Raw genomic sequence first — 27,853 nt, 5'->3', positions numbered from 1 at the left:
GTCTATCTATCTATCTATCTATCTATCTATCTATCTATCTATCTATCTATCTGTCTATCTGTCTGTCTGTCTGTCTGTCTCTCTGTCTATCTATCTATCTATCTATCTATCTATCTATCTATCTATCATTCTGTCTGTCTGTCTGTCCGTTCTATCATTTTATGTTTTTATCTGTCTGTCTGTCTGTCTGCCTATCCATCTGTCTGTCTGTTGTTCTATCATTTTATATATCTATCTATCTTTCTATAGTTCAATTTTTTTTTGTCCAAATTCAACATTCCCACATACTAATTAAGGAGAATAATTAAGATGGGATTTCAATTCAGGATAAGTTTTCAGAGATTTCATAGTTTCCATAATCTTTGATTAAATTGGTGCTTGTACAAATAACTCTGAAATAACTAAATAAAGCTGTCACTAATAAATTACTGTACCGCAGCATGTCTGGATGCTTTTAATCCTGGTTTCATTAGACATGCTTGACAAAGACATGCCTAAAAAGTCATAATGTGTTCACCAACTATACATCACTCTTTTTTAGATTAAAAATTCGGGCTTTGCTGGGAGCCTTCAGAAATGAAATGTCGCTGTGTTCTGATCGTGATGCTTTTATGGGGGTTGGAGAATAATTTTGCTCATATTTCTGAATTTTAAACCATAGTTGGGGCCCTGCCATGCAGCGCCTCGTTTTGAAATGAAAGCACTCAGATGTAATTTTCCTCTTTAGTTCTGCTATCCAGATCACATGTGCTATTAGCTATAAATACTCAAAGCTCACAGTATGCTGTCTTCAAGGTTTTAAGTGAATAGTTCACCCATCATTTACTCACTCTAATTTTTTCCAAACCATATGACTTTTTTCTTCCGTGGAACACCAAAGGAGAAATTTAGAAGAATGTTCACACAGTCCTTTTCCATACAGTGAAATCAGAATTGACCAAAAGCTGTAAAAAAAAAAAAAAAAAAAATGTGAAAATTGAAAATCTTCTTTAAAATTGATCCTTTTGTGTTCCATGGAAGAAAGAATGTAATGGGGTGAGTAATTAATGACAGAAATTTTATTTTTGTGCAAACTAACTGTAACGAAGTTCATAAGATGGGCAAGGAGGAAGCTGGGACCAGCTTGACAAACACTTAAGACACTTTAATGTGGCACTTTTCAGGGTATATTAAACACTAAAACACAGCTGCTTTTCAGCAGCTCCAACACATATTGCTTTTCAGCATAACACTGACACGCAGACAGACAACTTCGTGTGTCTCTCCTTCTCCTCTGCCGCTGTCTCCTCTCCTTAAATACTCCCGTCGCCCCTCACTAGAATGCGAGACTGGTGTGGCACACAGGTGGACCTGATTCACCACTTATCTTCCTGGCCTCGCTCTGCCCAGACGCCACTCGTCCCCGCCCTGCTCGCCACACTAATCCTTTAAAATGCCTTTGGCCTGTCCACATAAAGTCCTTGTTTCTATTAAACATGATAATGTGATAAAAATGCAATGAAATAAAGAAGACACAATGCTATGTCCTTGATTAACCCCCAAAACCCTTTTTAATTAATAAGTGCATGTGTAATGAGTCTTAATGCCTACTAGTTGAAATTTTTTTCTGGTTTTGTGGCTGCTCATTTCTTTTAGACATCTCGCCTCCATCAGGTATTAGGTGCTTTTCTGATTGGTGGAATGTTGTTTCTGGCTGCAGTTTACCAAGCAGGCTAAATGTGTGTGTTTTGTGTGTTGATAATTGTTGATTTTATTAAAAACTGAACAATTCAGGGCATGTGGTGTCATAACAGCAGTTAGGAAATTCACATATGCCTTAACAGAGGGACAGCATAAAACTGTACCCATATGACAGTCATAGAAATCAAGGGTAAGTGTATGAAATTCTGCAGAATGTAAAAATGAGACTTCTATTTAAACTGGATTAAGTTTAAATTGAAAAAGAAGAAAATAAAAAAATGGGAAAATAAGATCTTGTCAGATGTGGTGCCATAAGCAAGTAGTTCAAAGAGGTGTTACAAATAAAATGGATTAGTCACCAGTTTTATAAAGAAATTGCGTCTTTTCATGTTCTCTTTATTCTTTCGCTTTTTGATTATATGCCCACGCAAGTGTTTTCTTTTTTCTTTTCTTTTTTTTTTCTTTTTTTTAATGCAGTTCTTTGCCTGTGTTTTTGCATCACAATCACCCGATGGCATATTTTGTTTTTTGTTTTTAGTTTTTGTTATTTTTTGTATTAATATATTCAGAGATTGACAATCAGAAACTTTGATCACGGTTTCAATCACAGTTTTTCAAAAGGAGTTGATTATTAGCTACATGCCTTCAAACTTCTTTTTATTGTTCTGATGAATTTCATTTTAGTAGAAATGTAACTGTTGCTTTTATTTCAGAGAATAATGTGTAGGGACTCATTCATCCGGAATACACTGCAAAATGTTTTTTAATGGCATTTATGCTTAAAACAAGTGAAAAAAAGTCTGCCAAAGGATCAAGATAAAACACACCTTTATTTAAGATAACATATATTATAGATATTAAAATCCTACTGGGTAAGACTTAACTGCATTTGTTGCAAAGCACTTCCAACTTTTATTTACTGTAATCAACATTAAGATTTTCATATTTTTCAGTAAGGAAAAGTGTATATTTTAGGTCACCATTTCTCTTTACAGTCTATTTGGTTTTTTTAAACCCTCCTATTGCGTTCAAAACCTGCATACACTTTTTGCATTCATGGGGCAGATTTAACCCGGTGGAGTTTTAAGCCTATAAAATAATCCATTGTTTTCATAAAAACACTTATTGTACATCATTGTTAACTTCTTAGCTGTACATACATGTACAAATATCTATATTTTTGGTATCTTAACTGAACATTTTTAATGTTAATACGTATGTACAGTATGATTTTTAGGGTTTTTTTATAACAAAATGTAGAAATTTTTAACATTTTAAAATCATTAACATTTTAAAATATACATTAACTACAGCTAAACCAATGTGATACATGTGAAGATATGTGTTTTTTATTTGAATATAACATTGCATTAAATTTATATAAATATTTAAAGTGAGAATTTCAAGTAATTCTCCTATTAATTTCCATATTAATTAATTACTCATTACTGCTGAAACACAACTCAGTAGTCAAATCTACACAACCTAATCATTTTTTCCCCCAACCAAAACACATCAAAACAACTGAACAATACAACTACACAACATCTGTACTTGCATTCAATGTTTTAAACAAAATGTATTCTGTTTATTGCATAAACTGCTGATTGTTAATATGTGATTATGCTGCTAGCTAGTTCATTATCAGATCAGTCTGTAGAGGGTGGCAGAGAAAAATGTGGACTTTTCTTCCTTCAGCCCTTATCCAGACTATGTATGCTTGAACTTTTGCGCTTGCCACACCTCCCAAAGACAGTTTTTCCCTTGATATAGTTTGTTTGTTGTGTTTGTTACATCTGTTTTGTCCATTCTGTATGAGACTGTATGTGTGTGCATGTCTGTAAATAAGATGCAGTCCCATTTTGAAAAAAAAAAAAGTGTGACAGTATGGAAAAGATGCTAAATGTAAGTAAAGTTTTCTTAAGAAAAATCTAATTGAGAAATGTGCAAAAATATATGCATAATATAATGTGTAAAGACACAACTGAATTGGAATGCAAAAGATGTAACAATTTAATAAAAATGGATATATCTCTCATATAATTTTTTCTAAAAATCTGAAGATTTTTTTTTTTATTATGTTCATTTTGGTAGTCTTGACAAAGTCACAAAGTTTGGTTCCCGTACGAAAAACTATGTGGTATTTAAAAATGATCATTTACAAAAATTGCCCGAACGCAATAGGAGGGTTAATGATAAAGTTGTAACATTTTATAGCAATACAGGTGCATCTCAATAAATTAGAATGTCGTGGAAAAGTTCATTTATTTCAGTAATTCAACTCAAATTGTGAAACTCGTGTATTAAATAAATTCAATGCACACAGACTGAAGTAGTTTAAGTCTTTGGTTCTTTTAATTGTGATGATTTTGACTCACATTTAACAAAAACCCACCAATTCACCATCTCAAAAAATTAGAATACATCATAAGACCAATAAAAAAAACATTTTTAGTGAATTGTTGGCCTTCTGGAAAGTATGTTCATTTACTGTATATGTACTCAATACTTGGTAGGGGCTCCTTTTGCTTTAATTACTGCCTCAATTCGGCGTGGCATGGAGGTGATCAGTTTGTGGCACTGCTGAGGTGGTATGGAAGCCCAGGTTTCTTTGACAGTGGCCTTCAGCTCATCTGCATTTTTTGGTCTCTTGTTTCTCATTTTCCTCTTGACAATACCCCATAGATTCTCTATGCGGTTCAGGTCTGGTGAGTTTGCTGGCCAGTCAAGCACACCAACACCATGGTCATTTAACCAACTTTTGGTGCTTTTGGCAGTGTGGGCAGGTGCCAAATCCTGCTGGAAAATGAAATCAGCATCTTTAAAAAGCTGGTCAGCAGAAGGAAGCATGAAGTGCTCCAAAATTTCTTGGTAAATGGGTGCAGTGACTTTGGTTTTCAAAAAACACAATGGACCAACACCAGCAGATGACATTGTACCTCAAATCATCACAGACTGTGGAAACTTAACACTGGACTTCAAGCAACTTGGGCTATGAGCTTCTCCACCCTTCCTCCAGACTCTAGGACCTTGGTTTCCAAATGAAATACAAAACTTGCTCTCATCTGAAAAGAGGACTTTGGACCACTGGGCAACAGTCCAGTTCTTCTTCTCCTTAGACCAGGTAAGATGCCTCTGACGTTGTCTGTGGTTCAGGAGTGGCTTAACAAGAGGAATACAACAACTGTAGCCAAATTCCTTGACACGTCTGTGCGTGGTGGCTCTTGATGCCTTGACCCCAGCCTCAGTCCATTCCTTGTGAAGTTCACCCAAATGTTTGAATCGATTTTGCTTGACAATCCTCATAAGGCTGCGGTTCTCTCGGTTGGTTGTGCATCTTTTTCTTCCACACTTTTTCCTTCCACTCAACTTTCTGTTAACATGCTTGGATACAGCACTCTGTGAACAGCCAGCTTCTTTGGCAATGAATGTTTGTGGCTCACCCTCCTTGTGAAGGGTGTCAATGATTGTCTTCTGGACAACTGTCAGATCAGCAGTCTTCCCCATGATTGTGTAGCCTAGTGAACCAAACTGAGAGACCATTTTGAAGGCTCAGGAAACCTTTGCAGGTGTTTTGAGTTGATTAGCTGATTGGCATGTCACCATATTCTAATTTTTTGAGATAGTGAATTGGTGGGTTTTTGTTAAATGTGAGCCAAAATCATCACAATTAAAAGAACCAAAGACTTAAACTACTTCAGTCTGTGTGCACTGAATTTATTTAATACACGAGTTTCACAATTTGAGTTGAATTACTGAAATAAATGAACTTTTCCACGACATTCTAATTTATTGAGATGCACCTGTATATGGGTAGTTGACGCATAACATGTCCTACATTTTAGATCAAGATTTTAGGTTAAAATGTATGTGAATATATATGAAAAAGTGAACATGATTTTAGTCACCATTTATTTATTCTTCATCATTTTAATTACGTTTAAGTTCATGTTTGCAGGTTACTTCGTAGAAGTACGTTTATACACCATTTAATCTTTGTTATTAAAGAAAAGTGACTGTCAATAAAATCTGAAACAGGATGCTGATGCATTTGTCAAAAAATAAGGAAATATTGGTACTGTAAGACTTTACAATAAGGTTGTATTCATTTACTTTAGTTAACATGAACTTACAATAAATAATACTTTTACAGCACATATTAATCTTGGTTAACGTTTTAAATTTTAGCATACATATTTTAAAAGGAAAATTAATAAAAGGAAAATAAGCAACTACATTACTTCTTCTGTTAAAACTCATGTATTATTTGAGCTGTAAAATTGTTTAAATCATAGTTTTTGTGGTGAACTACTAAAATTACCAGGATTACAGGGTTTACGGCGGTATGTTGGCATGGTAACAAAGTTGTAAAATTGGATATAACTTTACACAGAAAAGGTTAATAAGCGGTTTTATCACAGTAACATAATGTTAACATGCATATTGTTTACGTCTTGGCTATACTTTTGAAACAGTGAGTATTTTAACGTTTACGGATGGTCCCTTTCACTTCCACTGTAAATGCCTCACTGGAACCCAGATGTTTGTTTTTTTTTTTAAGGAAAAGGAGGGACAAGTTGAAATTATATTTTGTGGAAATCAACATTATGCCACAAACCCAGAATGTTCTTTTAAGCAGCATTAGAAAATCTTATTTTTTATCTCCAAAATGAAAGATGCCAAGTGTTTTGAACCAATTCATTTGCATTGAATCTCTCCTCTGGTATTATGGCTCCCTGGAAAAGCAAAAACACTTTTATACTAAAGTGGATGCAGATGAGAGTGTCATCTTTTCCCATCATGCCATTTGAGCGGCCCTCACCTCCAGCCATATTCCCGCCTGTAGTCTGCCCTATAGTCATGAATTAAGCACCACTGTGGGATCCAAAAAGCACAAACCTTCAGAGGAAGAGACTCTTCAGTCCTCGAGGATAGAATGCATACATTCTCACAGTTTTTACCCATCTGTAGTACTTGCTCTTCTTGGACTATAGACTGAAAATGAAGTGTTGAATTTCAATTTTAGGGTTGCTACTATGATTTGTGAGATTTTTCAATGCAGTAGTTTTATAAATAGCATTGCCTGCTCACTGTTTTGTATGTCCCACTGGTGCTTTTCCCTCCAAACTGGTGCACACTGTCACTTCTAGTTCACATTGGAGAACGCTGCATTCATACTGCATCATATAGTTCTCTATGCTGTCTAATAGTTTTCTCATGTTTCATCATAGGTTGAAATCTAAGGCCAGACGGTTGTGATGTCACAGCAAAGTAGGTGCATGCTTATTTTGCTCATGTTTTTCAATGTCATTTTTATAATTATATAAAATATATTGGGGATCAAAAGTCTGATGCCTCTATTTAGCAATTTTCTAATATAGAAAAGCTATGAATGTGGTATGCCCCCTTTTGCTGGAAAGACAGCATGGACTCCGCTGTCAAGTTTATGCAAACCTGTTCCTGATGTTTTCACAGCATGATTTTCAAAGAGCATCTTGTGATGTTACTGAATGTTTGACTTTATTGACCTTTTGTACAAGGGAGATAAAACAGTCAATGTCACAAATGTGCATATGTTTTATTAGTGACCTAGAAATAGTGCAGAATCTTAAAAGTATCTTTATTTTGCATAATAAATGTGTTTTAAATTTTTCAAAATGTATTTATTTACAGATTTAAAATAAATTTTGTAGCCCAGATTTCCAATGTGGACTCAGACTTTTGGAACCTACTGTGTATTTACTTTGATTTCATATTTATCTTTTTATGCTTGTAATTTTGACATTTTTTCATAAACATTGAGTCTGTGCAAGAGTCAGAAATTATCATTTTTATTAAGGGGGATATTTGCCCTGTGGAATAGATATTTAGCTGCATTTTTTACTTTTAAGAGAGCATATTTTCATATATTATATAATGTAGTCCTAACACAGTGTGTCTTCCATTTATTTCAAATACTTCAGTTGAATCATTTAATTGAAATGTTCATTATGGTGTCTACACTCATAACTAGACATAGTAGACATAATATATCAAATATTACATACATGTGAATCCTCTATAGGGGCATTTTTCCCCCACATTGTAAATTTATAATATATTATTTATATATATTTGTTATTTTCAGTGGCATTTTTTCTCCCACACTAATCTGTGCTAACATCCCACATTTTTCATCAGAGAATAATTTATTATGAAAACCTTTCATCGTTGAAATATTTGGCATTTGAAGCTCTGAGCCTTTGGCAAATATTTCATCATTATCATGCTTCTGCAGTGAGTGAGGCACATGGGGCAGTAAAGGTGGAGGAATGGCAGCAGACGTTTTACGCCTCTGACTCGGGGATACAGTCAGGGACCACCACGATTCGTGATGAAGACGAGTCTGAGTGCAGCAAGAAGTATACCATCACCAGCACTACTGTGGAGAGCGCCACAGGTAATGTGTTCTCGCTAAAGGTCTCCTTATGCTTCTCTGAACATTTTGATGAATTACAGTATACAGCCTTTGGGGCTTTTTGTACCTCCAGAAATTTATATTAGATTTGTTGGCATTCAACCCTTCCACATGGGCTGTGTAGTTTCACTTGCACAACACTCAAAGTGCTTTTTTATAAATTTTTGGGCTTTTTGATTTATTATATATATAATAAAATATCTATAATAAAAAAAGAGTCACAGGACATTATTGGAAAGAGAACGGTGGACTGGGTTCGTGACATGCCACAGTCTCAACTCGAACTTACATCAACCCAACAGAATCACACAGGAACTCGACATGTTGCTGCTACCAAATGTTCCGGTACCTTATCATCAGATAATTCTGCCATCTCCCATTACACATCTCTACATCAATTCAAATGTATTTCCCTTTGACTGTGGCATTACTGATAGCACGTTCACATAAACAATGGTGAGTGCGATTAGGAGGTTTTTTCCCTCTAAGATAAAATTTTGACATCATTTACAACTAAAAACAACTCGCTTCACTACTCACTTTTAACGCCACTCTGTGGATCTTTCACCCGGAAACTGGAGCTCATACTTGACCTTATGTTCAACAACACTTTCAGTTTTGGCCATTGGGGATAGTGGTTTGAATTTGATTTCAACTGAAGAACATTTGACCTACTGTTGACGAATTAAGTGAGTGAATCGCTCTCCGACTAATTTTTCGCTCACTGAAGTCTCTCCTTTAATTTTCCTGCCTTCAAAAACTGACTATAACACGAGCCAATAGCATTATAGTATGGGCTGGGAAGGAGTTTTTTTAATGGTTGAACCAACTGAACGAGAACTCCCTTCACTTTACGAGTCTGTAAACAACTTAGAGTTACACTGAACAAACTTTGACATGTCATACGCTAACGAACTGAACAAACAAGGCATCTCATTTGTGAAAATGAAAAGGGCATTTTTTGTTCAGTTCAGGAGAGAAGGGGGGGGGGGGGGTGGTGGTGAAAGAATGCACCCAGTTAACTGTATGAATGTGTAAAAATGACTGATGACCATACACAACTGAGATGGCATAAGGACATTATTGAAACTCATAATTCATTTATTTAGGCTGTTGCTGTTTTTTTCCATAGCTTGATAAATGTCAAGCCCAGCAATTTACACAATAGAGGACAAATCTGCTTTGTTGTAATTTGTGGAGTAACAAGCAACACTTATGTTGCTTAAAGACTATTTATCGAATCTCTTAAGGCCCCGATATACTTCCAGAGAAGTTTCTCTTCTTTCTTCGTTCAGGGGTGAAAAGACATTCTAAACAGCCGAGCAACGATATACTGTTCCCGAACATTCAGACACTCGCCCCACCACTGTGGGAGGCATTTAGAGGAGCATTAAAATATGAGGAAGCTACATGTAATACCTAAACTAATGTGACATCAGAGGTGGGTAGAGTAGCCAAAGACTGTACTCAAGTAAAAGTACAGTTACTTAAAAAAAATAATTACTCAAGTAGAAATAAATGTACTAACATAAATAATTACTTGGATAAGAGTAAGAAAGTATCCAGTTAAAAGAGTACTCAAGTAGTGAGTAACTCGTTACTTTCACAAACGACATAATGAACATTAACTCCCCTATATTCATAATACACATTTAACGTATGACAGAATTATTATTATTATTATTGTTCATGAAAATTCTGTCTTTATTCACCATCATGTTGTTCCAAACTCGTATGACTTTCTTTCTTCCATGCAACACAATAAGGAGATATTAGAGAGAATGTTTGCCTGAGTCACCGTTTACTTTCAGTGAATGTTTTTTTCTCTCCATATTTTGAAAGTAAATGGTGACAGAGACTGTCAATCTCTAACATTCTGTTTAACATCATTTGTGTTCCAAAGAATACAGAAGGTCACACGGGTTTGGAACAACATGAGGGTAGGGAAATTATGACAGAATATTAAATTATGGCTATCTCTTTAAAGGGATAGTTCACCCAAAAATGAAAATTCTCTCATCATTTACTCAGCCTCATGCCATCCCAGATGTGTATGACTTACTTTCTTTTGCAGAACACAAATTAAGATTTTTAGAAGAAAATTTCAGCTCTGTAGGTCAGTATAATGCAAGTGAATGGGTGTCAACTTTTGGATGCCCAAAAAGCACATAAAGGCAGCATAAATGTAATCCATAAGACTCCAGTAGTTAAATCCATATCTTCTGAAGTGATATGATAGGTGTTGGTAAGAAACAAATCAATATTTGTCAATATGCAGAGAAGAATGTGAATCACCAAATTATTAGAAAGGTTTCCAAACCTCTCTTCTTATTGACAAATTCATCCAGATCTGACAAGAGCCCTTAAAGGCATAGTTCACCCCAAATATTAAAATTCTCTCACCATTTACTCACCCTCATGCCATCTCAGATGTATATGACTTTCTTCTGCTGAACACAAATGAAGGATTTTAGAAGAATATTTCAGCTCTTTTGGTCCATAAAATGCAAGTGAATGGGTGCCAACATTTTAAAGCTAAAAAAAATAAATCAAATAAAAATCAAATAAGGCAGCATAAAAGTAATCCATAAGACTCCAGTGATTAAATCAATATCTTCAGAAGCTATGTGATAAGTGTGGATGAGAAACTTTCACATTCTTCTTCTTATTACAGTGAAAACGTGAAAATGTCCCACAGGGACATATATAATGCTGAAATATAAACCAAAGCAAAATCATGCTTTACTAATGCCTACTTTCACTATTTCATAGCCTTTAAAGTCTTGCGTGGATTCTTATTTCAGTGTAGTTACAGTTTTCAGTGTTGAAAGAATTTAGATCATTAGTTCTGTACAGCAGTACCGCCGCTCTCTAAATGCAGAGTACGCAACCTGGGTAGGACATCCACCCCGGTCACGGAACACTTGCTGTGTCTGAAACTGCCCCCTAGCCACTATATAGTGCACTATTTCGGGTGTCCGCCATTTTGTAGGAGTGTCTGAATTTGATGTACACTCGAAGACAGTTAATTGCCCATAATCGACCACGTTGAAGACGTACAAGCTGGGAGTTTACTGCTTCCTTCACTCTTGCAATGTTTTATTTCATGCTGAATGTATTAAATTGCTTTTTGACAAATCATTACTTGATTAAAATAACATAATAACATATCAACATAACATAACATATATATTAAAAATGACAAACAGAATGAAGATTTATTGTATTAATATATTATTTAATAAGAATAACAAGTAAGGCCTAAGTATTTTAAAAGTTCATATGTGATGTTGTTTCTGTGACAGTCCCAGAGCTCCGACGCTCAGTGTATACATCAGCATCCGAATTCACTCACTCATTTCGTTCACTCACTGCTGAGATATAGTGCACTCACTGCCATTCACTATATAGGAAATAGTGTATGAGTGAATGAGTGAACAATTTCGGACACAGCCACTCTCTTTGCCATACAAATGCCCCGCGCCCGCACATCTCTCACGTGTGCACCCCATGCACCTCTCTGTGCATGCACAGAAATGCTGTCTGTTCGTGCTCCAGTTGTCAGTCATGCGAACGGCAGAGCAAAAGGCATTTACACTTAACTTGGATGTTTACATGGATTTATATAGTTAATCAGCCCGACATAGCTGTGATAGTTGCGCAGGTTATATGCGTAAATACTGCTCATGACATGCAGGACGCGGGACAAAGCACACTGATATATAGCTGCAGATTTAGAAATGTACACTTAAAAACTGATGTCATAAGAGCCCAGTTACAGAATCACCCTGAAAATGACCATCACATTATACAGAAAAGCATGCATTAGCATTAGAGCCACAACTTACCTCAGAGTGCTGCCATAAATTGGAGCTTCAATTTTAATCTTGAAATATCCGCTTGTCTTGGTATTAAATGAAGGCATTGCATGACAAAACTATTATTTTTTCACTGTGCGGAGCGAAAAAAGTGTTTCACTTTGTTTGAAGAGCATGATGCTGCAGCAGTGATGGACTTGGCTTGAGTGATAGTCTGTGACAGAGCGCGCAGCTGTGAACTTCCTATCGTAAAAGTCCCATTCAATAATCTCTCAATAAATTACGCATTAATTGAAATTAAACCCAGTAATGTAACGACATGAACGCCGCCCATTGTAAAGAAGTAAAAATAAATTCATTAGAAATTTACTTGAGTGAGAGTAAAAAGTACCTAATTTTAGACCTACTTTAAAAGTAATTTTTTCCCCAAAAAAGTTACTCAAGTAAATGTAACGGAGTAAATGTAGCACGTTACTACCCACCTCTGTGTGACATTAAAATGTGTTATCAATGACTTTATGCCTCATTCTATGAGTAGAATTCACATGAGATCAGTAAAAGAACTGTTTTAACCACTGATGATTTAAAGTAATATATATATATATATGCACTAGACATTTTTTAATTTGTATTGTTTACATTCTGAATTCATGACGCTAATGCGCTAACACGCTATATATGGCCATAATATGTGCTGATTACACTCTTTTATTGTAATTTATGATGTCACTGCTACTATTGCAAAGATGAGTGTATACAAGTGTTAATGTGCAGAGTAAAGACAAAAGAATGAATATATCTGCAGCGATGACGGGCCCAAGCACCATGGGTCCATTTCCACCCAGTGGCTTTCGGAAAACTATGCAAGGTGGACACATGCATTTAGCATTTGACATTATTCTAAACCATTTTGAAGTAATTTGGGTAAATATAAGAGGACTATTTTAAAGTCTGTTTTAAGATCCACACTTCCTGCTGCCAGGTGGTGGCGCTATGACTGTAACCCAAAATAGTCACATCCATGTGATAAGCTCCCAAGACTAAACATACATCTCTAAATCACACATTGCACACAGAAGATATTAGACGACACTTTCTGTTTCCCGTTTTTCACCATTAATTGAATGCCTCACCATGGCAACACTGTTAGGTATATCAAAATTTAGCATCTTCAATATCTTGGCATAATGTTGTACAAATGTGGTGACAGTATCATGAATCCCCTAGGAATATTTAAAAGTTCAGAGACTGCAATATTCAAAAAATAAAAATGGGCAGATCTAATAACTATAATTATGAAAGTTGTCCGGCTTGAGGAGAACTATATATGTACCAATTTTGGTGACTTCAGGTGAAAATGAGGGTGCTACAGAGGCCATCTTACATGCCCATTTTAAAGGGGGTGCTAAGGAGCTGAAAGAATCTTTTTGGTAGATGGATTCAAAAGATTTGAGTCACTGGGATGAATCAAAATCTCCATCACTAATGTCAGGATACGCATTTACCGCTGCACCATGGCTCAGACAGTCCTATTTAAATATATTTTATTGTGTTAGACTAGATGCATATTGGATGTACCTGTGGTTATATCATTATTCTTTGTTGTCATGATGCTGTCAGTTCCAAATATCTGGGGATTTTAAAGTAGATTCCTCACCATGACAGCATATGTGATTGTGCAGTTTGGAAGAAAGCTGAAAATGTATTGTCTTCCCATTTCTCAAACCCAGTGACATTTAGAAACTCATTCAAACACAGTGCAGCAGGTTTTTTAATGGTTAGAACATTATTACTCAAAACAGAAGCTCTGAAGACCCCTTACTGGGTCTCGAACGCTTCCTGCAAGAACTGCTCTTTCTTCAGAGCATCAGAGATGCATTCCCATCCATGTTTTCTGTTGTAAATCTTTACTGCTATTGAACGTGCCCTGAATTATATCTTCAGTTGCACCACACAACTGCAAAATGCAGCATAATATGGAGGATTTTAAAATAGGAATGTCCATGAGTAATCGATTAATCTAGTACTCGTTAAACTTTAAATATTTGACTAGTAAAAACACTACTAGAATACTGCAGTTTTTGATTCTTTAAAACTGCTTCTCTCACCTAAATCTTGCCATTACAACTCAATGCATTTTTTGGTGTGCGGAATTATGACACTGTTGTTAAAGGAATAGTTCACCCAAAAAGAAAATTATATCATTATTTAAAGTGACTGTATCGCTTTAAAAGACCTAAAAGATGTAAGTTTCAATGTGTGAGAGCAAATTTTTTATTTATTTATTTCATTTTTGAATCTAGATTAAATTTTTAAATAAGAAAAACAAGTTAAAAAGTGAAGGTTGAACTTAAATTCTAAATTTCAAGTAATCGATTACTCGTTTTATGTGTTAGAGTACTCGACTACAAAATTACTAGAAATGCCCATCCTTATTAAAAAAAAACATGCATAACAAAATACCTTAATGCCACATTATGGCAATTAGTGCACATTCCTACTTTGAAATCTGAGTGGATGATCCACGTTCAAAGCCATTCAAAGGCTTAAATACAACTAAACATATAGTCATGCATGCAGTTAGGATAGAAAAATAAATAGGCTTATCAACATTTAAAAGGGATAAAAGACCATGCATCCAATTAAATTCTACAGTTTATTGATGCAAATATATCTGTCACTTTGGTAGAAGCTAGCTAAATTAGGCAGATGGCAACATGGGCAGGTTGGATGATATGCTCAACTGCTCAAGATGAATGAAAATATGACTACATTAAATACAGGGTTTAAATACACTGCATGCACAAATATTAGGCAAGTGAGTATTCTGATCTTATCATTATTTCCATGCACATTTTCCAACTCCAAACCATATAAACTTGATTGCTTATTGGATTCAATCAATTTCAGGTGATATATATTTTTGTAATGAGGGAGGGTGTGGCGATAGCGACTAACACCTTATATCAAGGTGTGCATAATTATTAGGCAGCTTCATTACCTCAGGTAAAATGGGCCAAAAAAGAGATTTAACTGACACTGAAAAGTCAAAAATTGTAAAATGCCTTTCAGACAGATGCAACACTCTTGAAATAACTCAACTCTTGAGGCGTGACCATAAGACAATCAAACGTTTTGTTGCGAATAGTCAACTGGGGCGCAAAAACGCATGGAGAAGAACTAAACGTGAAGCTACCAGGAACCCATTATCCTCCAATGCCACCATATTCCAGAACTGCAACCTACCTGGAGTGTCCAGAAGTACAAGGTGTCAAGTGCTTAGAGACATGGCCACGGTCAAGAAGGCTGAAACACGACCACCACTGAGTAAGATTCACAAGTTGAAGCTTCAAGATTGGGCAAAGAAATACCTGAAGACAGATTTTTCAAAGGTTTTATGGACAGATGAAATGAGAGTGACACTTGATGGACCAGATGGATGGGCCCATGGTTGGATCACTAATGGACACAGGGCACCACTTCGAGTCAGGTGCCAGCAAGATGGAGGAGGGGTACTGGTATGGGCTGCTATCATTAAGGATGAGGTAGTTGGACCTTTTCGAGTTGAAGATGGACTGAAACTCAACTCCCAAACCTACTGCCAGTTTCTGGAAAGTACCTTCTTCAAGCAGTGGTACCTGAAGAAGTCCTCAACATTCAAGAAGGCCATGATCTTTATGCAGGACAATGCTCCATCACATGCATCCAAGTACTCCACTGCTTGGCTAGCCAGCAAGGGCCTCAGAGATGCCCAAATAATGACTTGGCCCCCTTCCTCACCTGACTTAAATCCTGTTGAGAACTTGTGGGCCCTTCTCAAACATGATATTTACAGTGAGGGAAGACAATACACATCTTTGAACAGCATTTGTGAGGCTGTGGTTGCTGCTTCAGCGAAGGTTGATCGTGAACAGATCAAGAAACTGACAGACTCCATGGATGGAAGGCTCATGGCAGGTATTGAAAAGGGTGGCTATATTGGTCACTGAATGTTTTTGAAATATTTTAATTGTCATTTTGTGTTAATTATTTGTTGCACTTACTCTAAAAATTGAGAATAAACAATGGAGTTGGGAGAAATTCTTTTTGTAATTTAGTTGCCTAATAATTGTGCCACATTATATATTCCCCTTAGAAAGACAAAACTCGATTTTCCTTTGTTAAACATTCAGGTTTGAGGTTCAATTACATTTTGGATTGACTGAGAGCATTGTGTTTGTTCAACAATAAAATTAATCCTGAGGAATACAATTTGCCTAATAATTGTGTACGCAGTGTATGTGTTTTGTGTGTTGGAGTTATGGATGCCGAGATGAATATTACTTTATTGAATTATTATTTTAATGTGATTGTTTAGTATAAATATATTATTATATTTAATTATGTATTTATTATTATATAAAATCCATAAATTCTTTTTTATGTTTGATTTTAAAGACATTTTATTTATGTTTACATTTTATTTACTGTGTGTGTGTGTGTGTGTGTGTGTGTGTGTGGATGCACAATTTTGATACTCTGTTGGGTCGCAACATGATATTCAAATGTTAAACCATTTAAACCACTGTTTAAATACATTGATGTTAATAAGCCACGTAGTGATTTTACCTAAGAACACCCCATTACTGGGGGAAAATGACTTCAACGTTTTCTCCTCTCCTTACTCAGATATAGAGTCCCAGTACAGTCTGACTCGGGCCCAGAGAGTTCGTGCTGCTATGTTTCCTGAGACACTCGTGGAGGGAGAGACAGTGCACGCCACTCAGAGTAATCCAGACCAGCCTACCAATGTCCAGAGACTGGCCGAACCCTCACAGCTCCTGAAAACAGCTATTGTCCACCTAATTAACTACCAGGACGATGCTGAGCTGGCCACACGCGCCGTACCAGAACTCACCAAACTGTTAGCCGATGAGGACCAGGTATGATGACAATATATTTGATGAAAATGTGATGTGAGATTTATCAGATGGTAATTATGTTTGAGGCTGCAATTTATAATTAAAAGAATAGTGTTATTATTTACACTCATGTGGTGTCAAACCCATATGCTGTTATTTTTATCTTGGAACACAAAAGGAGAATTTTTGAAGAAGACGATCAAAGACAAAAAGATCATATTAAATGAACTATTCCTTTAAATGTAACATCATGTATTGTCATCAATGACTTTTTACGGCTAAAAACACTGCTTTGTGTTAACTTAAACAGTGTAGGGTGAACTAATCTGGAGCAGAGATAACACCATGCAATTATTCAAAAAGCTATTGCTTTCCTTCTTATATTGTACCGTATGAGCATACATCTTTAAAATAAGATCAAACTGATCTAGAGTGAATATACAAAAGCCGACTTGACTTAGTAGCTATCATTCTGAGAGAATAAGATAGCAGTACGCATGATGATATGTGATGCAGAAGGAAATGGGTAATGGAAAAATGCAGGATGGGGAATAATCTTACGGGACGGGTCAGAACTGTGGGAGGACGAGACTGAAAGGACGGGAGTGAAATGAAATAAAGGATTCAAAATTGCCATGATATGATGCAACAACAAAACTTCAAGATATGATCTGTTTGTCAAGTGAAATAGGAAAAGACTATATGAGATATCATTAAAAGAAATAGTTCTCCAAAAAATAAAAATTCGGTCATTGTTTATTTACCCTCATGTAGTTCCAAACCTGTTTGAGTTTCTGTTTTCTGTGGAACACAAAAGTAAATTTTTTTGAAGAAAATCCTGGCCACTCTTTTTCTTTTAATGAAAATGAATAAGGACTGAGGCTGTCAAGCCAGAATAACAAAAAATAATGTAAAAGTGTTATAAAAGTGGTCTACATGACTCCTGTGCAATATTACAAGTCTTCTGAAACAACACTATAGCTTTGTGTGAGGAACAAACCAAAATGTAAGTTTCCTTGAAACATGAAATTATATATGATATGGTATGATATCATATATAAGACGATGTGATACAATTGGATTTATACTATACTATACTATACTATACTATACTATACTATACTATACGGTACAATTTAATACAATACTATACTGTACTATACTATGCTATACCATACTAATACTGCACTGTACTGTACTATAATATACTATACCATCACATACCAGACTATAGATTAATGTATTATACTGTACTGTATTGTACTGTACTATACTATACCATCCCAAACCATACTATACTGTACTGTGCTATACCATCCATACCATACTATACTTAACTGCACTATACTGTACTGTACTATACTATACCATCTCAAACCATACTATACTCTACTATACTATGCTATACCTTACTTATACTATACTATACTATACTGTCCCATACCACATTATACTTTACTGCACTATACTGTACTGTATTATGCTATACCATACTTATAATGTGCTGTACTGTACTATAATATACTATACCATACCAAATCATACTATACTGTACTATACTGTCCCATACCATACTATACTTTACTGCACTATACTGTACTATACTATGCTATACCATACTTATATTGTGCTGTAGTGTACTATAATATACTACACCGTCCCAAACCATACTATACTGTACTGTACTATACCGTCCCATACCACACTATACTTTACTGCACTATACTGTACTGTACTATGCTATACCGTCTCAAACCATAATATTCTGTATTATACTATGCTATACCTTACTTATACTGTGCTGAACTTTATTAAATATATTCTATACCATCCCAAACCATATTATACTCTACTGTAATATACCGTCCCATACCACATTATACTTTACTGCACTATACATTACTATACTATATCATCTCAAACTATACTGTACTACACTATGCTATACCATACTTATACTGTGCTGTACTATAATATACTATACCATACCAAACCATACTATACTGTACTATACTTTACTGTATTATATTATACCATCTCAAACCATTCCATACTGCACTATACTATGCTATACCTTACTTATACTGTGCAGTACTGTACTATTATATACTAAACTGTCCCAAACCATACTAGACTGTACTATAGTATACTATATACTCTAGTACTGTATAGTAAACATATATACTGTACTACTGTATAGTAAACATACACTGTGTATAGTATACTATAAAATATACTATACTATGCTATTACAGTACTGTATTACACTACACTACACTGAATATTCTGTTACAGCAAATACTGTAAATGTTACATTTATTGAATATGAGATATTTGAAACAATAAAACTTTTATTTTCTCATCGTAGGTGGTGGTAAACAAGGCCGCACTCATTGTGAACCAGCTAACAAGGAAGGAGGCGTCTCGTCGCGTGCTGATGCAGTCTCCTCAGATGGTGGCAGCCGTGGTGAGAGCCATGCAGACAACCGGAGACCTGGAGACCGCTCGATGTGCCGCCAGCATCCTGCACAGCCTCTCCCACCAGCGCGAGGGCCTGCTAGCCATCTTCAAATCAGGTGGCATCCCAGCACTTGTTCGCATGCTCAGGTTAGTGTATGAGTATGTTTGGAATTTAATGCTAACGTACTGCATAATTCACAGTAAATATTGTATACTGCATTCTTGGTAGTAGAATGTCATTACGAATATATACCTCCTTGTGACAGTTGTGCAGAGATGGATTTTAGAGGAATACATTTGGACTGTGACTGTAAATTTACTCTGTCAAAAAGCTAATTTAGAACAGATGTTGAGATAAAAAAGTAGAACAGAATTTTTACGACCACACCAGGGCCGGTGTGATTTATTTCAATAACTTTTATATAACATCTCCATATTAGGATACAGTGACAGGCCCCATGGAGCAACCTGGCAATGTGTCTTGCTCAGTGATGCAGTGGTGATAGCTCAAAAATTGGCACTCACAGCGTTTTAACCTGCAAACTCTCAGATACCAGCCTAGATCTTGAACCATTAGGCTACAACTGCTCTTTGAGTTGTATGTGCAAATGTAAATGTAATAATGAAAAACCAAGATGGGTTTTTCAATGGCCAATGCTGATAATAATATTTTGGAGCATGGTCACAGATGACTGATGATATACTGTATAATTAATACAATTTAATATCAGCAAATGAGATGTGCTGTTCACATAATTGCCAAAATAAACACATTTTTGACACAATATTTACTAAAAAGTAAAAAAAAAAAAAAAGTGAAAACAGAAATGGTTTAGTATATCTTGACATGGCTGTCAGTTTATAAGATAATCTTCAAATGGCCAAATATTGGCTAATTAATTAGCCTGCTTAATTTAACGGTCTATCACTAGTCATTTAAATAATATTTTTGTCTACTTTTCACATGATTTGTAGTATATATATTAATAAAATTATCTTTTTTCTTTAGTTCACCTATGGAGTCGGTGCTCTTCTATACCATTACCACATTACACAACCTGCTCCTACACCAGGAGGGAGCTAAGATGGCGGTACGTCTGGCTGATGGACTGCAGAGGATGGTCCCGCTGCTGAAGATGAACAACCCAAAGTTCCTGGCCATCACCACAGACTGCCTGCAGCTGCTGTCTTATGGCAACCAGGAGAGCAAGGTGAGTGCATCTGCATGTTTTTCCTGGATCACATCACCTTTCTGCATGTTTACACCAAGTCCAAAGCGACTATTGACATGAAAGCAACATTTCCACACAAAAAACGTTGCACCCAAATTACAAGTTCCATGCTGCAATTTTATAATTCTGAAAACTTACAGATACCTAGTTGAATTGTTTGGATACCTACAGAGCCCCTTAGAGGACTGGGCAGATATCTTTTTTTCCTGAAATTGTATTGCATAAATGTACAATGTTATTACTGTAGTAACCATATTTTAACCTTGATATTCGTAGTGAAACCAAAGTTAAACTATGGTATTTGTGTAGTAAAACCATAATAACCACAAATTATTATTACTTTCTTTTTTTTTTACCAGTTTTCGTTTTCCTGTATTATTACTATGGTTTCAGTATGAATATCATGGTAAATGTATTGCGAGGGAATTGTGGGAAAACATAAAACTATTTAAAAAAATAATAATTCACGCCCTGCCAAAAAAATAAAATAAAATATATATATATATATATATATATATATATATATATATATATATATATATATATATATATATATATATATATATATAATTTGAAATAATATTTATTAATATGTAAATATTTATACATATAAAATATGATAGAATATTTAATTACTGTAAAAGTGAGTAACATGCCGTTTTTACCTTAAATATCTATTTCTACTTGATCTAACCCTTTTGCTGGAGTAACCTAATATAGTCGCTAATTAAGTCATGTTAAATAATATTTTAGACTTTTATTTAGATGTTTATCTTTTTTTTTTTTTTTACTGTGAATTGATAATCTCAAAACAATATTTTGCACTCTTCCTGAAGGAGTTCATTGAGATGCTTTGTTAACAATTTCAAAATCTTGCCTTGCATGTTTTAATGGCAAAAATTTAATGGCAAAAGGTTGTAGTGATCCTCGAACTGCCATCCCAGAGACAACCTGATATAGTTGCATTTGAACTATGGCACTGATCAAAGAAATGCCTATTTTAAACATCCCCGCTGGATAATCAGTGTAAGAATGGCTTTATTACACTACAGATTTTAGACAGCACTTCGGCATTAAAGAATACATAAGTAGTACAATATAAGTAGTGCTACCATAGCAATTGTTTCTCAAGAAAGAAAAGAAATACAAAATGCAATTTTTTTTTGATGATGATGCGTTTTCTGGCTGGGCCTTAGATTTGGGCCTCAGTTTGTGAGGGATTGGCCTCTTTGTAGTCCTCAATATGAAAAGTGAGCTTTTGTACTAATACTTTATTAAATGCATTATTATTGAATTGAGCTGAAATGGTCCTTGTACTGTATTTGGGCATAGGATATGGATTATGCTGCAGTTCACTGATCTAAATTTTTTCAAATTTATTTGATTACTTTTTATTCTTATTTTATTTTCTTAAATGGTTTTAATTATTATTCTTTTTTAATTTATCTTTACATTTTATTTTATTTAAAATGTATATGTAAAGCACTTTGAATTGCCATTGTGTATGAAATGTGCTATATAAATAAACTTGCCTTGCCTTGTTTTTCTCTCTTTGCAGTTAATCATCCTGGCAAATGGTGGGCCAGAGAGTTTGGTGTTCATTATGAGAAACTACAATTATGAGAAGCTTCTGTGGACGACCAGCAGAGTTCTGAAGGTGCTTTCTGTTTGTCAAAGCAACAAGCCGGCTATTGTCGAAGCTGGTGAGTTTTGAGTGCATTACTTTTTTTTTAAACTCTCTTTTGCTCTTTGCTTTACTTTGTATTTTTTTATTCCTTGAGCCTAGAGGAACATTCTTATCTTTTTCTTTGGTTCCCAAGAACTGTTCACATGGGCATTTTTGTATAATTTCCCTCTAACTTAGCAGCTCGACTCGTTGTCTCTTTTTTCCTCATCAAATATTTATTTCTTTTTTTTCTGCTTTATACTGTATGTATGCAGGAACTGGGGTGTAATAGTCTCATGTTGCCAGACTTTCTCTTGCGACATAAAGTCTTGCCCACATTGCAGCTTAGTCTGGCCCAAAAAGTTTCACTTAGACAGGAAGTGACTCTCTGACCGACATGTAAAGTAAGAGAAATGGTGATTATAAATATAGCTAATTTAATACCAAAAACTATCAGTAAAAATAGTTCAACCTATCTAAAAATGTACAATTTTACCTAATATTTAAGTGCAGTATGTAATCTTTTGCTTATTAGGACGTTGTGCTGAAAGGTGCCCCAAGTTGTGCCTGACAGGCTGATTGATAGCATATCAACATGCTAACAGTAAACTCTGTTGGAATTAATTCTGATTCGAGTGCTATTTCTGAGCTGCACAGAGTTATTACCTTTTGTAAAGCAATTTAAATCAATCACTTATGAGATTCCATCTCTGGTAGGACACTACCTTAGGGGCTGTTCAGACCGAACATGTTCTTGTGCTAAAGACTAGACGCAGCACATCGAATAGTACAGAACGCAGGTGTCTCGAGATGCATTTTTAAAAGTTGAAGTTCTTAATTTGACACAGGATCTAAAAAATGAGACACTGAAAAAACAGCTAGATGTGGAGCAACAGTCAAAGGTGTCCGTCTAGTGCATACTTATAGAGAAAAACAATTATTTAAAAAAAAGCAGACGGATGCAACAATGCGTTCAGTGTTAGCGGCCCTAAGAATGCAGCTGCCTGTGTAGACAGCAAGGCAGCTGGCTATATTATGGAACGCTCCAATGCTTCATAGCAATAATACCTCAGCAACCACCCTGCACACGCTAGCAACACCCTAGCAACCACCCATAACTCCCTATCCACTGCCTAGAAACTACTTAGAGCTCTGGACATGCTAGCAACAGCCTACCAAGTTCTTTTTAGCTTGACACAGAATAAAAAAGGTGGTGCACTTGTGTGAGATGCTGAAAAAACTGCAAGATGCAGCTCAACAGTCAAAGGCGTCTTTCTAGTGCATGTTTACATAGAAAAACAGTGCAGACGGATGCAAAAAAGCATTTGGTGTAAACCACTTAGAAGGCCCACCCATATAGGCAGCAATTCATAGCAATAATGTCATTGGTATATGATTGTTACTTTATTAATCCTGATCTTTCAGTGTATTAATATAGATATGCAACAGCTAAGGTTGTGTGACTCAAATATCTAATTCTATCATGCCTGTCACTCGTGATCTCATAAAAGTCTTTACAATAATAATGTCACTGTGTCTTTTCCTCAGTGGGGTTCATCCACATTGCCTTGTGAAAGCATTGAGAATCAGGTAGTTATAATGCTGGATGAGAGGCAGTTTTCAAGGATGTCTCCCAATCTTCTCTCCCTCGTTTTATCTCTCTAAGCCATGTGGCTTTTAGTTTATCTGCACTAACTCCAAAAATCATTTCTCTCCTTTTGGCAGACAATGGCTAGTCCATGGAGAAATACAGCCTTCTTTGTGGAGCAGGTTGTGTAGCTGGATAGTTTTGTTCCTTCTGTTTTTTGAGACTGAGAATGATAAATATGGACTCTTAAGACTCTAAACCCTTTTCTCTGTGTTTGGCAGGAGGTATGCAGGCTCTTGGCCAACATCTCACAGGCTCAAGTCAGCGTTTAACACAAAACTGCCTGTGGACTCTGAGAAATCTTTCTGATGCAGCAACCAAACAGGTAAGCCAACTGTTTTAATAAATAGAGTAATGAGAAAGTCAGTGGAAGAGTGGCCATTTGTTGCTAAGGCAAACATCATTATTATTATTGCTCATTCATTCTAAGTATTAAATTTTGCAGATTAACTCAGACATGAATGATACCTCAAATTGTGGGAACTATTATGGATTACTTTTTTAAAAGATCAGAATTTTTGCCTGGCAGACAATATAACTAGCAAAAATCTTATAGACTAACATTGTAGAAGGGACACAAGCCATATCGATGATTTAGAATATCGTAGATTTAAGGGTGTGCTCTTTTGACTTGGGCTGGTAAGCAACCACCTACAGTAGCATTGCCCTAACGACCACCCAGAATACCCTAGTAATGCCCTAGCAATCACCCAGAACACCTTAGCAACTGCCTAGCAAGCACCTAGCTATGCCCTAACAACCAACCAGAACACCCTAGCAACCACCTAGCAATGCCCTGGTAACCACACAGAGCAACAACCACACACATGGCTTAGCAACAACCCAGAACACTCTAGCAACCACCTAGCAACCACCCAGAACACCTTAGCAGCCACCTAACAAAACCCTAGTAACCACCGATAACATCATAGCAACTACCTAACAACCACTCAGAACACACCAGTAACCCCTCGTAGCTCCCAAGCAACCACCCATAACAGCCTCAAAAATGCCTAGCAACCACTGAGAACACCCTAGCAACCACCTAACAGCAGCATAGAAACCACCCATAACACCCTAGCAACCATCCATAACACCCTAGAAACAGGTCAGGGTTAAGGTCAGGCAGAACATCCTAGCAACCATCTAGCAACCACCCGGAACACCCTAGCAACAACCCGTAACACCCTAGCAGCTGCCTAATAACCACCCATAACACCCTAGCAACCACCTAGCAATGCCCTAGCAACAACCCATAACACCCTAGCAGCTGAGTAAAAACTTCCAAAACTCCCTAGCAACCACCTAGAAGCACCCTAGCAACCACCCATAACACCCTAGCGATTACCTAGAAACCACTCAGAACATCCTAGCAACCACCTCGCAGCGCCCTAACAACCACCCTTAACACCCTAGCAACTGCCTAGCAACCACCCAGAACTCCCTGGCAACCACCAAGCTGCACCCTAGCAACCATACATAACACCTTAGAAATAGCCTAGTAACCACCCGTAACACCCTAGCAACCACCCATAAACCCTAGCAACTGCCTAACAACCAAACATAACACCCTAGCAAAAACCTAGCAATGCCCAGCAACCCCCTCGCAGATTCCAATTTCCTAGTAACCACCCGTAACACCCTGGCAACCACCTATCAGTTTCCTAGCAACCACCCATAACACCCTAGCAACTGCATAACAACCACCTATAACACCCTAGCAACCACCCATAACACCCTAGCAACTCCCAAACAACCACCTAGCAGTGCATAACACCCTGGAGACTACCTAGCAACCACTCAGAACATCCTAGCAACCACCTAGTAAGCAGCCTTGCAACCAGCCATAACACCCTAGCAACTGCCTAGCAATCACCCATACACACATGCAGCGACTTCCAGCGACAATGCGGCCTCATCTCATTCATTGTCAATGAGAGCTGCCGACCTCCGGCAACACAAGCGACAGCGACCTCTCTATATGTGGACGTGGCGAGCGACACAACAAAGTTGAGAAAAGTTTAACTTTATGCAAACGAGGAGCGACAACCAATAGGAGTGAAGACTGTGTCAGTGGAGCTCAGGTCATCTGTCATTTGTGAGATAATGGAGTCGAGTGCAGGCAAGACAGAGGAGAAGTTTCTGTGAGTGATTTCACTGTTCTATATGATTCGTCTGTAACCACATACATGAATATCATAAAAAATGATGCGTGGAAAAGAAATTGCCGGCAGTCTGAGTGAGTTTCGTACATTGATAGTTCGTTCATCTTATTAATGTTATGATGCATTGAGCACTGCTGCAGTTCATATAAAAACACTCTCCCTGCAGAATGTGCATTATTAGGGACAAGGAAATGGATTCCTTGTCAAATTAGAATGAAATCGTAATTTTACTAGCAAAATGCCTCATCTGGGATCATATTTTTAAAAGACATGGCCAGATGTGCAGTCCACCAATAATGTTAGAGTGACAGCAGAAGGAATGCCCACTAGTGACTTCACAGTACAGAGACTAGCGACATCAAGCGACAAAGTCGCTGCATGTGTGTACAGAGCTTTAGCAACCACTTATCAATGCCCTAGTAACCACCCATAACAACCTACCAACTGCCTAACAACCACCCAGAACACACTAGCAACCACCTAGCAATGCCATAGCAACCACCCATAACACCCAAGCAACTGCCTAGCAACCACTCAGAACATCCTAGCAACCTTCTAGCAGTGGCCTAGCAACCACCCAAAACACCCTAGCAACTGCCTAGCAACCACTCAGAACACCTTAACAATGGCGTAGCAAAAATTGGGGAAGTTGCACAAGCACCGCACACATTTTCCTTAGAAAAAAAAAAAGTTTATAAATGTGTATATATATATATATTATATCTGCCCTGTTATTGCTAAATAGAGAAATTATTGTTGTTCCTCATAGGAATTATAAGTGAATTGAATGAAATTAATGTTACAAAGAAATAAGATTCTTTTAAATAGGAAATGCTGGTTGGGTAAATTGGTGTCATGGCTTTCTGAAATATTTATTATGTTGTACATACCCAAGAATAAGTTAACTAAAGTACAACTACCCCAGCGACCTTGAAGAAAAAGCAGTCAATCAAGAATCTATCCTGAATGTGAATAAAATTAGCATGATAAGAAAACTTAATCACAATAGTTGCCACCAAATTAATAAAAGAAGCATTTATTCTTGCAATAATAGGTCAATTATTAAATTTGCAAATGCTCCAAAGAATTGAGCCCAGACAATGCTTGAAAGCCCTGAAACAGCTTTCATGTAATCTGACAATATTTTCTCTGTACTCCTCATGCTTTTATGATGCAGATGGTTTGTGGTTCCTGTAATTGTTCCTTACCTCCAATTTTCCCACATCTTTGTTGCTTCGAATTAAATGGCCCAGAAAATGCACAACAAATGATTAACAGGTTATCGTTTTCGTCCTTATTAAATTCAAGAAACAAAAACGACTATTAACAGTCATGTCCCCCTTTGTACTAATGAAAAGTGTTTAGAATTTAAATGCATGTATTTCAGTGCTTTCTCACTTTCCAGTCTTCTTATTCCAGTAATCCTTTAGATATCCTGTGTCCTTTCTTATCTCATTCTTCCACTGCTTTTTTCTCTTTTGTTTGTTCCTTATCTAAGTTTCCTCGTCTCTATTTCCTCTTTGATTAGTGATCATAAGAGGTCACCACTGTCTGTTTATTGAAATGCAGTGTTTTTTGTCAATAATATTCAGCTATTTGAAGCAGTGCAAGGGCAGATCATGTTACGCTGAATATGGAGGATGTCTGACATTTATCATTTTTTAATAGGTCACCAAATAATGAAAATTCTGTCATAATTTACTCACTATAAAATCATTCCAAACCCGTACGACTTTCTCTTTTCTATGGAATGTCCTCTCTTTTCCATATACAGTGGCAAGATACAAAGTATGTGAACCCTTTGGAATTAGCTGGTTTTCTGCATT

At 36.4% G+C, this 27,853-nt stretch overlaps 1 protein-coding gene across 2 annotated transcripts in view; it reads left to right on the top strand.

Moving 5' to 3' along the window:
* Positions 1–27,853, top strand: part of LOC127425036 (junction plakoglobin-like) — a 120,907-nt gene that overhangs the window by 48,562 nt on the left and 44,492 nt on the right. For both annotated transcript variants that reach the window (XM_051670639.1, XM_051670640.1), the window contains exons 2-8: positions 6,912–6,951; positions 7,958–8,119; positions 16,624–16,877; positions 19,225–19,463; positions 20,326–20,527; positions 22,107–22,251; positions 24,084–24,187. In XM_051670639.1, the coding sequence (XP_051526599.1) occupies positions 6,939–6,951; positions 7,958–8,119; positions 16,624–16,877; positions 19,225–19,463; positions 20,326–20,527; positions 22,107–22,251; positions 24,084–24,187 (1,119 nt within the window). In that variant the 5' untranslated portion in view covers positions 6,912–6,938. The remainder of the gene's footprint in view (positions 1–6,911; positions 6,952–7,957; positions 8,120–16,623; positions 16,878–19,224; positions 19,464–20,325; positions 20,528–22,106; positions 22,252–24,083; positions 24,188–27,853) is intronic.

The sequence above is a fragment of the Myxocyprinus asiaticus genome, chromosome 34 (assembly GCF_019703515.2).
Source record: "Myxocyprinus asiaticus isolate MX2 ecotype Aquarium Trade chromosome 34, UBuf_Myxa_2, whole genome shotgun sequence".
NCBI lineage: Eukaryota > Metazoa > Chordata > Actinopteri > Cypriniformes > Catostomidae > Myxocyprinus > Myxocyprinus asiaticus.
The sequence above is the reverse complement of the archived record's forward strand: the minus strand, read 5'-3'. Positions and strand labels throughout refer to the sequence as shown.